Source organism: Paramormyrops kingsleyae, chromosome 10 (genome assembly GCF_048594095.1).
Source record: "Paramormyrops kingsleyae isolate MSU_618 chromosome 10, PKINGS_0.4, whole genome shotgun sequence".
Classification (NCBI taxonomy): domain Eukaryota; kingdom Metazoa; phylum Chordata; class Actinopteri; order Osteoglossiformes; family Mormyridae; genus Paramormyrops; species Paramormyrops kingsleyae.
In genome coordinates, this window is record NC_132806.1 from 2,079,729 (window position 1) to 2,091,853 (window position 12,125).

At 42.0% G+C, this 12,125-nt stretch overlaps 1 protein-coding gene across 1 annotated transcript; it reads left to right on the forward strand.

Annotated features, from left to right (window-relative positions):
* The first annotated feature begins 1,796 nt into the window (after positions 1-1,796).
* LOC111858502 (uncharacterized) lies at positions 1,797-8,288 on the forward strand. Its single transcript, XM_072717150.1, has 4 exons — positions 1,797-1,962; positions 5,736-5,944; positions 6,082-7,094; positions 8,239-8,288. The coding sequence occupies exons 1-4, from the start codon at positions 1,847-1,849 to the stop codon at positions 8,254-8,256; spliced, it is 1,356 nt and encodes a 451-aa protein (XP_072573251.1). The 5' UTR covers positions 1,797-1,846; the 3' UTR covers positions 8,257-8,288.
* The last annotated feature ends 3,837 nt before the right edge of the window (positions 8,289-12,125 follow it).

Here is a 12,125-nt window from a genome sequence, read left to right on the forward strand (position 1 = left end):
ATGGTAAAAAAATATATAAATCACCTATGTCCCTTTAGGGGCTCCGTAGAATCACAATAAAATGAAAGTTAAAAAAGATACTGAAAATATTGGCTAAAGTATCATGGATTTATGGGTGCAGTGGTTAAAAACAAGAATTATTTAATAAATGGGCCAATTGCCTAAATTGTATGTTGATTTGGACAAAAGTGTTTGCTAAATAAACAAAAAGTAAAGTAAAAGCAAAGGGATGATGGTGTAATTATGATATGTACACGCTCAGTATCTCCTGCTAGAATGACTCAGTAGGAAATTACAGAACACATTCTAGTTTGAGCAATTGTATTCATTTTACCAAACTTCCTTTGTAGTTCAGGCCCCTGGACAGGAGCAGGATAAACCTGAGAGGAATTTAACCAACCCAGACTTGACTAACCTTTGAGTTGAGGCCCATTTGGAACACTGACTTTTGCAGCTTCATCTTACTATACAGTATATTGTCTGATGGTGTCATTATATTACATCTCCAAAGTATAATTACGCAAAGTAAGAGCTTATTTATAGTCCTAAGCTGAAGTTCAGTCGATGCCATTGACGTCTAAATATTCAATTGAATTCAATTCAATTCATTTTTATATAGTGCCTTTTACAACAGAGTTGTCCCAAAGTGTTTTATATGGACGTGGTGTGATACATAAAACATCATAAAAGAGAAATACAGAACAGTAAAAAGGAAGGAAAGAAATTACATAAAGAAAGCCAGAACACAACAGAGGAGAGGAACCAAAAAATCCCCAGTAAGGAGAAAAAAAACCTCTGGGGGTCCAAGGTCAACTGGCTGCCCAACCCCCTTGGGCACTAACATTACTGAACACAGAAAAGAGTGGACATGTTTGCAAAAGGTATAAGCTGTGATTAAGACTGAAGACAAAGTCCATCAATGAGTCCGTTATCCATTGGCAGAGCGATGTAATGTATGTGTATGGCTGAGACCCAGTAAAAATCTGCGTTACCTGAACGTTGGTATTTTGTAGTTATTATCATGCTGTGAAAGTGCACAAACACAACACCGATGAGTATAGATAATGGATAGTGTATATTGCCCATTGATGTGACAGGTGAAAACCTGCATAACCTGAAAATATTAACCTATTTCAAAGATATTTTGCACATTTAATAACGAGGTCCAGTGACAACTATTCCGCACTACTGGAAATTGCTATTGGAAATTTTGATTTTTTCACCCCACCCTACTGGTAGGTTGGCCAAAGTCCATCAATAAGTCTTTTCTTCACGCTGGCCTGTGTCGGATGGCCATGAATACTGCGCCCACGATGATACAGTTCATAGGTCCCATTTTCCACCCCTCTATGGGACTGAACCAGGACTCTAGCTCAGATAGTGCTCACCCTGGGCACCACCCGACATATGGGAAGGCAGAGAGCATGGATGGTCAGAACATGCTTTGACACATAATGGACAAGCATAGTAGATAAAAAGACATGTGCAGCAGCGCCAACAGCCATAGTTATGTTGTGTTAGGTTGCGGGTAAGCTATACTGAAATAATGGGTCTTCAGTTGAGATTTAAAGACTGGTAAACCTATGTTTGGGATGCACCATAACACTTAATTGTTTTCAGGTAATGAAGAAAAAGTGATTTTGATTAGCACAAAATAAAGAAATCATGACTTGACTGCAGGTGATAATATTACATACAATCCTGAGCACAAAAACTGGGCCAAACCAAAACTGCATAACAAAGCTTTGGCCCATTATTATTATTTTTTGCTCAGCAGGAGTGTATGCAAGGCTTGTGGGGTGCTGACAGTCGGCCTTGGTGAGGAGAGTGATCTGAGGGAAAATCCATGAACCACCAAAACGGTGCTGGGCAGCCAGAACTTGGCCCAACGTATCCTACAGATGCTCAACACGTACCAGGCCATCAACATGATGCAACAGAATGCAGGATTCATCAGATCAGGTGACCTACAATTGCTCCAAGGTCCAGTCCTGATGCTTGTGGGCTGCGTTTCATGCTAGCAGGGCTTGGCATGGATATCCTGACAGGCCTGTGGCTAATACATAAATACATATACAGTGGTACCTCAATTCTCAAATTTCTTAAAAGTCGAACCAACCAGTTCAAAAAAACTACAGTAATTGAAAATTGTTAGCTTCTTTCTGCTAGTGAAGGGTTCATACATGACCAATTGAAACCATATTAAGCTACACCTGTCTCACAGCACCCTAACCTAACAATACTACAACCTCTGCCTAAAAGTAACCACCTCATTGGTCTCATCATTCACTCACTGATTATATTCTCCAGACTCCAGGGAATAAATATGGTTTTGGAACTGGTCCACCGCCGCCAATGCATTGCTTAAGATGATAACTCAAGATTTTGAGGAAATTGTGTTCATAAAATGTAACGACTAACGGCATAAATTGTAGAAATGTAGTAGAGTAGAAAGTACAGATAATTGCCGCAAAATGTAAAATAAAAAGTATGCATTATTATTTTTACTTAAGTAAAGTACAGATACATAAAAATGTACTTAAGTACAGTAATGAAGTACAAATACTTTGTTACATTCCACCGCTGACCATCACAACATCAAAACAATAGATAAATTAGTAACAATGAAACAAAATAAATCTCATAAATAAACAGGTGAGCACGATGAAGCAGTTGTACCCCATAGTTTCAATATATTGCACATTTCACCTATTGCACTTGTTAATAGCAGTTAAGCAATTGTCCAACTTAGCAGCATTCAGTATGGTGATGGCTGAAGGATAGAAACTGTTTTTTATTCTGTTAGTTTTGGTCTTTATGGATCTGAAACTTCTGCCTGAAGGCAGGCATTCAAACAGTACATGGTGTAATGGGTCCTGAAGAATTTTCTCGATGTTCCTGACACAACGGGAACTGCAGTTCTTCAAGTGAGGGGAGAGGATAGCCGACTATCCACAGTGTGACCAGTATGACCCTGTGGCGCTCTTTTTGCTGTGCTACTGTGCAGCTGGAGAATGATGCATAGAGACAGTAGGCCAGGATGCTCTCTACCGTGCAATTGTAGAAGGACACCAGCAGTTTCTCAGGGATGTTATTTTTCCTGGGAACTGTCAGGAATTAGAGTCTCTTTTGGGCCTTCTTCACTAGCTCAGCAGTGTTTGTTCCCCAGGTCAGGTCCTTCCTCATGGTGACTCCCAAGAAGCAGAAATCTGAGACCTTCTCCACACAGTCCCCGTCGGAGATGAGTGCCTGGATGTTGTCTTCCTCCTTCCAAGCTCCTTGGTCCTGGTTGTGTTGAGGAGCAAGTTCTTGTTGTTCCAACACCATGCTGTCAGCCACTCCACCTCATCCCTGTAAGTGGACTCATCCCCCTCAGAGATGAGCCCTACTGCCATGGTGTCGTCAGCGAACTAAACAATGGTGTTACTGTGGTGAGCAGGAATGCAGTAGTGGGTGTAGAGCAGGGGGCTCAGCACACAGCCCTGCGGGGAACCAGTGCTGAGGCTAATGGGTGTGGACAAGTGAGGGCCCACTCTAACCCTATGTTTGCGGTCACTCAGGAAGTCCTTGATCCAAAGGCAGGTTCATTGTGGAAGTCCTATGTCCAACAGTTTGGTCACCAGTCTGTGAGGGAGGATGGTATTAAAAGCAGAGCTGAAGTCTATGAAGAGCAGCCGTGTGTAGCTCCCCTGCTGCTCCAGATAGGACAGAACAACATGGAGAGCAGTGGCCACAGTATCCTCCATAGACCTATTTGCTCTGTAGGCAAACTAGTACAGATCAAACATGGGAGGAATGAAAGACATGATGTGGTTCCTGATGAGCTTCTCGAAGCACCTCATCACCACAGGGGTCAGTGCTACTGGTCTGTAGTCATTAAGTCTGATGGTCTGTTTTTTGGGCAGAGGCACTATGACGGAGGACTTCAGGAAGGGTGGCATGGTGGACTGGGACAGACTGGTTGAATATCCTGGTGAAGACCACGGCCAGTTCGTCTGCACAGTTCTTCAGCATGCGTCCTGAGATGCCGTCAGGTCCAGCTGCCTTCTGTGGGTTGACAGCTCACAGCATGCGTCTCACCTCATGCTCCTCCACCATGAACATGGGGCTGTTGTTGGTTTCTGGATGTGGTCTAGCTGCCTCTGGTGGTTCCATCTCAAACCAGGCAAAGTAGAGGTTCAGTTCCTCTGCCAGTGATAAATCACTTCCCACAGCTCTGGAACTGGTCCTGTAGTTGGTAATTTGCCGGAAACCCATCCACACCTGCCTGCCGTCGTTGCTGTCCAGATGTTCCTTGATATTTCTCTTGTAATCTGACTTGGCCTCTCTAATGCCCCCTCTTCAGGTTCCTCTTCTTTAGCAGCCTCTGGACCTCCCTGATCATCCAGGGCTTCTGATTGGGGAAGACTGTGACAGTGTCTATGCAGTTCTTAATGTAACACAGTACGCTGTCACTAAACACCTCCAAGTCTGTGTGTACAAAAATGTCCCAGTTAGTCCTAGTGAAGCAGTCCTGCAACTGCTGTGAGGCTCCATATGGTATATATGTTATGAGCCGGACACCACAAACATATCAAAAACATGTTGAGGCTCTGAGCTGTAATGTGGAAGCAAGTAATGGGGTAAAATTTGACTCCATATTTAATGAGCTAACATATTTTCATGTGTGCCAGCCTGGATTACCCCCTTGCCTTGGCCATGATCTTTTTGAGGGTATTGTCTCAACTGATTTGGGATTATACGTCAACTACCTTGTTTAAAAAAAAAAACTTTTTAGTTATGTTGAACTGAATCGGCACATAAACCAGTTTAAATATCTGGGCAATGATGCCAAAAACAAACCTTGTGAGGTGAACCTAGGGGCTGGAAAACTCTCTGGAAATGCAGCTCAGAACTGGTGTTTCCTGAGAATGTTGCCATTATTGATTGGTGATAAAATAAAAAGCCCGGGAGAGAGTGAAGTGTGGCAGCTTAATTTACAGCTCAGAGAGATTGTGGAGCTTGTTTGTGCTCCAACCATTTCTTCAGGCCAGGTGGCATATTTAAGAGTTCTGATTGATGAGTATTTAATTATTAGAAAGCAGATTTTTGAGGACCACCCACTTAAGCCTAAGCATCACTATTTAAATCATTATCCAGAACTAATAGTTCACTTTGGGCCGCTCATCCGTCTGTGGACATTAAGATTTGAAAGTAAGCATTCTTACTTCAAGCAATGTGCAAGAAAGTTGCATAACTTTAAAAACCTCTGTGGAACCCTTGCTGAAAGACACCAGCTTTTGCAGTCTTTTCTAAGTGCTGGGAATTTATTCAGACCATCTGTTGTTGTTCAGAAGGGAACTGAATTTATTGTGGGAGACTACAATGATAAGATAAGACAGTCAGTTGCTCATCTCAACTTTGATCCCCTAAATACTGTCATTAGTCATGATGTGACATTACAAGGGACAACATATAGGAGCAACATGTTTGTTGTGGTAGGTTGTAATGATGATGGTCTTGTAGTTGGAAAAATCAAAAAGGCTATCATTCATAAGAATTCAGCAATGTACTTCATCACTGAAATATATCAGGCTGTTCGTCTACCTTGCATTAATGCTTATCACACTACACCAGTGCAGGAGGCCTACTGCAGTGTCAGTCATGGAGAGCTGCTTGATTATTACCCACTGCATGAATACTTTGTTTGTGGCATGTCTTTGATAACTCTTCACCATTCTGTCTCTACATTTTAGAATCATGTCATCCATCCGAGATGAAATAAAGGTTATCATCTTCAAGGCTTTGCCCAGCCTTTCTGAGGACACTCGGCAACAGATTATCACTACTCTTGAAAGGTCAGGTGTGGAATCAATTGAAGACCTCAAGTATGTACAGCAGGATGACATCAGCAACCTGTTGCCTGTTATACAGCAAAGGAAACTTCTTGAGTCATTCAAAATGGGTAATTATAATTAATCTAGTGTTGCTAGTTCTGTTTAGTGTAGTTCAATCTAAATTGATTTGTCTTCCAAATTCTCATGCATATGGGACACATTTAGACATGTAATATTTTTAATTTCATAATCATATGTGTTGCAGAAACTACTACAGTTACACTTGATCTCCAATTGTCACAGCTTGACACAATGCATACAGTTGCCTGTGGTCCAGTCCAATCCTGTTCCTCACCATCTGCACTGTCAAGCTCTTCATCTGCATCATCACCTGGCATTTCAAGCAGGGCCATCCATTCAGTCAACAGATCAAGTACATGGCCAGAAACCTTTGAAGTCCCACGGGACAAAATGCCTGAGGAGGTACAGTCAGCCATTGCCAACAACAAGAGACCAGCTCCTGACAAGAGACGTCAAATGATACAAATCCTTGTAGATGAAATAAGGAAGTATGAGGCTAACCCCACACGCAATGAATGTCTCATCATGTGCAGAAACATAGTTAGGCAGTACCCCAGTAGTACTGGGCCCAGTAGTGCCGATATGACACCGGGAGGTAAAATGATTGGTGGTGGTTATACTTCACTAGTTTCTCAAGTAAAAACACGCATTGAGAACATAAATCGAGAAGGAACATTGAAACGACACAGATCAACAAGAATGTCTGAACAACAGCAGAAACCAACTGATTCTTATGGATGCACACAGTTTCAGCCAGCACCTCCAACAGAAGAAACCAATGAGTCATTGGAGCGGAAACAACAACAGTTGGAAAACATCTATAGGCAGGAAGGTATTCATGGTGGTGAGAGAGCAGAAGTGATACACCTCATGAAAACAACATTCAGTCTTCAGAGAAACCAAATCAATGAAACTCCAGCACTTTCCATCGCAGAACTAAAAAAACAGTGGCCTTATCTTTTTACCCAAAAGGGTATCTACTGTCACTTTGAGTTACTAACTGGAGTTAATGTGTTGCATGCCATGGAGCAATGCATTCAAGAATGTGGACAAGGAATAGAGACATATTTAAGGACAAAAGCAAAGAACATGGTTGCCCTCTCCCAGAATGAAGATGTGGAGTTGTCTCTTCGCCTCATCCAATTGCTGATGACCTACTTCGATGAGAATATAGAGGGACTGCTAATCCTTGCTGATGTAAGTTATGTTAACATTATGTGTAATGTGTGCATTGACAGTACAGACAATTTCATTTTCATTGGAATATACAGTAGATGTCTGCCACTGTTGCCGATGTTGAGCATACCCTGACCCTCACAGTCAGTCCACGATTGATATTGCTGGGTAAGTATCATACTCAAAATGTTACTTACATCCCTCAGGTTATTACCCCTCTCTAACTCATTCTCTTTGAGCTTTTGTCTAATTTCTTTCTTTATCAGTTGTGTTCTCTATGTGTTCTCACAAGAATGTATTTATTTTATCAATTTACCATCCCAGGATGTAGAAAGTAAGGATTTGCATTAGTATAACTTATGAGTTGGGTTGGGGAAGAGGTCCTTCCCCAAGTACAGGAGTTTAAGTATCTCAAGGTCTTGTTCACGAGTGAGGGAAGGATGGAGCGGGAGATCGACAGCCGGATTGGTGTGGCGTCAGCAGTGATGCGGGCACTGCATCGGTCTGTCATGGTGAAGAAGGAGCTGAGCCAAAAGACAAAGCTCTCGATTTACCAGTCGATCTATGTTCCTACCCTCACCTATGGTCATGAGCTGTGGGTAATGACTGAAAGAACGAGATCGCGAGTGCAAGCGGCAGAAATGAGTTTCCTCCACAGGGTGGCTGGGCTCTCCCTTAGAGATAGGGTGAGGAGCTCGGTCATTCGGGAGGGACTCAGAGTAAAGCCGCTGCTCCTCCGCATTGAGAGGAGCCAGATTAGGTGGCTCGGGCATCTGGTCAGGATGCCTCCTGGACACCTCCCTGGTGAGGTGTTCCGGGCATGTCCCACTGGGAGGAGACCCCGGGGAAGACCCAGGACACGCTGGAGGGACTATGTCTCTCGGCTGGCCTGGGAACGCCTCGGGTTTCCCCCGGAGGAGCTGGATGAAGTGGCCGGGGAGAGGGAAGTCTGGGTTTCCCTACTGAGACTGCTGTCCCCATGACCTGCCCGCGGTTAAGCGGAAGATAATGGATGGATGGATGGATGGATGGAAAACTTATGAGGTTTTAAAATTAAAATGGCAAAAATCTTGCTCAAACTTTCATCAGACCAATTCCAAAACCCTACAAATGCTCAGATAGGCCCTACAGTTTTGGGGCATTAACTAATTATTGTCTTCATCAGTTGCTGGAGACAAAGTGACCATTGGACAATGAATGATCAGCATTGAAAACCATGTCATTTGTGAAGGCGTCCAGCCAAGCTTCACCACAGGACTTGCTGCAGTTTTTGCTGTCTACTATGTGCTTAACTTGCAATACCAAGAGGAAGCTTCAAGGACTCTGGAGTTTGTTCACAGGTAAATTTTCTGCTAGTCTACATTGTTTGTATTGCCAGCTCTGTTTGCCAATGTTATATTATAATTTAAAATGCCACAGAATTCTTTTCATATGAAAATACCTTGAATTTAAAATTGCATACAATACTTAATAAGACATTAAAACCTTCTTTAGGTGTTTATATATAGTGTTTGTCGTTTCACATTTCTGTTTACCTGAAATACTTTTGGATTTCCTTGTAATATTCTTCCTTACCTTATAATGGTTTTGCATTCCCATGCAATACCTGCTCAGTCCAATAGTTACTGTTAGGAAGGCCACAGATCAAAACATGTGTACCTAAATTAGATCCTGCCCAGTTTCATAGAATGTAATTTTAAGGATGATTTTACTGTGTTTTTTTTTTTTATAATAATTTAGATGCTTTGTTGGGATCAACCCTGAGAAGGGAACAAAGGCTTACCAGGGGAAGGTTGTTTCCAAGAAGACAGGGAAGCTGGTCCAGAAAAAGGTAGCAACTGTAAATTCCCATGTGGCCACCCTGATAAAAAAAACTCTTGGACTTTAAGTGGGGCTTTATGTAAGCCACAACATATCGCAACACAAAAGGAAGTAACCAATACAGCAATCAGATTAATGTCAACGTAAGGTAACAAGTCTCTGTTTTTTTGTAAAAAAAATTCCAGTACGGCATGCTAGATACAGATTTGTTTTTTGTTCATTGAAATGTTTCAGCTATACTGCAGCACTTTCCACTTAAGAATTAAGAATCCAAAGGCTTATCTACTGTTACTAACTGCCAACTGACAACATATGGTGTACTAGATACAGTTCTTGTTGCACTTTTGCTAATCTGAATTTGTTTTCAGCTGAATTAATGCATTAAGTGCATTGGCTTTAATATATTATATATTGCCATCTCATTTGTCATAGTTGACATGCAGATAAGGAACTGTTTATAACTGTTTACAGATAAGGATTTGTTTATAGTGAATGCATTTTACATTTTTGTTGACGTGGTATCTGGCATCGGTGGGGAAATTCCTGGGGAGCGGTGTTTAAAAGGCTGCCTCCATAGCCTCACTAGCACACCAGCCCTGCAGCCTCGCTTTTCCTTCCTCTTCCTGCGCCGCCTCCGTCGCCTGCCTGCGGGGATGATAATCCACAGAGAGCCGGGACTCCTCATTATGTCTGCCGGAATGTCGTGGAGGTGGAGAAACTCGGATGAAATACTTCCCTTGCTGCAAACTCCGATCTTGATAAGGTCGTGCCAGCTGTAGATGTCGGCTCGGCAAAATGTAGGTAGGACAAGTAGCAATACTATCACACACTTCCATAGAAAACACTGGAATGAGGAGCACCAAGCCGCTGCACCCGTGCATGCCGCCATCATATTCCTTAATTTGTAGTTCCTCTGTAGTTCTTGCATTCCTGAAGTGCATGTGTTGGGGGCGGGGGGGGGGTACTGTCACGCCCTGCATCCCATCCCCCTTGTTTGCTCTGTTGTGTGGCTTTAACGAGCCTCACCTTTTACTTATTTAATCTTACATCTTGTTACAGCCCTTGTGTGGATCACCCCAGGCGCCTCTTGTCTGCTCCCTCATGTGCCCTGTATAAAGCGTCCTTCAGTCCTACGATCTGGAGCTCAGTCATTGATGTTGCTGCCTGCATGTGCTCCCCAGTGTACACTGTGTTCTTGCTGATCCTTCCTACTTCGTTTTGATGCCTTGTGGTCTGTTTCCTTTGCCCCACTTGTAGTTTCATTAAATAAATCCCCTTTTGGTTTCCCCCCATGCCTGCCTTCGCCTACATCCTTGTCTTCGACGTGACAGTTGTTTTGTTTTATTAGAAATAAATTACATCTTATTTTTATTTCTGTTCATTTCTATTTTTGTCTGTTTTATTTATGTTCATTGTATGTCTTAATGTAAAGCACTTTGGCTGCAGCATTCTGAAGTTGTTTTAAATATCTATACATAAACTGACATTGACATTTATATGGATTCTCAATTAATTTCTATGGGCCAAATCCCTCTGACAAATCTGACAACCTGTCAGGGTCAGCACCCCTCTGTCATAGTCTTTCATGTCTTCTCCCCATTTGGAGGAGTGACACAGGTGTCACTGGCCTTTCAGTCTGTTTCCTTCCGCATGGCTCACTGAACCCCTCTGTCAGGTGTTCAAATCCCACCTTTTGTATTTTTGTAGATTTTGTTCCCTAGTGTTTCATTTGTATCAGTTTTCTAGTTCCTGTGTTTTGTAACTTATATTCGGTTTTGGTTTTTTGCTTTATGCCCGTGGTTGTGTTTTTACCTGTCTTTGTTATTCCTCTAGTGTTAGATTCTGTTTCTTAGTTTCTCTGTTAAGTTTGAGTTCCTTGATTTAATTATTTGTTTCACCTGTTGCCTGTTTTCTTGTGCCAGTCCTTGTGTGTTCAGCCCTGATTGGGTAATTGTTTCATTTCTCACTCCTGCTGCATCATTACTTGGTTCAGTTTCTGTATACAGTGGTACCTCAGAACGCGAACTTAATCCGTTCTGAACTCGGGTTCGAATCCTAAGAAATTTGCGTTCTGATCGAATTTTCCCCGTAAGAAATAATGGAAAACCAATTAATTGGTTCCCGGCCCCAAAAAGTTACACCTAAATATGTTTTTTTTAGCATTTAAACACAAAATGAACAGGATAAAACAAGAAGAGCATATACTGTACTAAACACATCTAAGCACATTTATCAAAACAATAATTTGTAAAGTAAGAAAATAAATGTATCCAACCAATGTGTACAGTTAAAAAAAAAAAATGTGTCCTGCCCCGATCGTCCGCTCCTTCCGTGTGCCACATAATTAAACGTATTAATGGTTTATTATCAATATTTAAATAATTTGAGAACCGAAGTACCACTGTGTTCCCACCTTAGTTCAGTTCCCTAGTGGGACATTGGTGTATTTCATTAGGTGTATTTCATGAGTGTTTCCAAATGTTAGATGTTACCCTGTGTTGTTTTTTATTTGCACTTTTTTCCCTCCCTCCCTACCTGCCTGCCTGCTCTTTGTTGCCTTGACCGTTTTGTAATTAGTCTTTGTTTTTTCCCTTTTTAGTTTTGACCCCTCGTGGTCCATTGTTTTGTAGTGTTCCTAGTGTCTTCAGTTTTGTTAATAAACCTCCCTGTTGCCTCAGAGCCATAAGTGGATCGTCCACCTTCCTTTTCCTGCTTGCACAATGACCGCCCCCGTGTCAGAAATTCCTGAGTTCTAGACACTACCTTAACCGTAACCAAGCAAAATACAAGACTTTTGGCATTTTTAGTTTTTGAAAAGTTACAGACTTTTATAAAAGTGAGATTATCTTTTTGGGGACTGAAAAAATGGTCCCCACAACATCAGAATGACATGTTTTTATCATAGTGAGGACACTTGGTCACACACACAGTTGAGCAAAGCTTGGGGCCCGAATGCAGAGTAAAAGGCCACAGCAGGTCTGTCAGCTTGGGGTCCGAATGCAGAGTAAAAGGCCACAGCAGATCTGTCAGCTTGGTAACAGGTCTATGATACTGAAGCACTTAATTTTCAATTCTTCAATTTTGGTGCGATATGTTTAAAAATTTATCCTGTTCCATTTTTCCATTTCCTGTTCCTGTTTCATACGATGCCTCCGCAAAGTATGAAAAAGAACCATCAAACATTTTTTTGAGTTAGCGTCTTAAAAAGCAAAGCACCTGTGGTGGTGATGG

Bases quoted from the DNA above. Each gene is read 5' to 3' on its own strand.
- LOC111858502 (XM_072717150.1), top strand. From the start codon at position 1,847: ATGAACCACCAAAACGGTGCTGGGCAGCCAGAACTTGGCCCAACGTAT. The intron at 1,963-5,735 runs GTGACCTACAAT...TCTACATTTTAG, and splicing joins TGCAGGATTCATCAGATCAG to AATCATGTCATCCATCCGAG. The intron at 5,945-6,081 runs GTAATTATAATT...TATGTGTTGCAG, and splicing joins TCTTGAGTCATTCAAAATGG to AAACTACTACAGTTACACTT.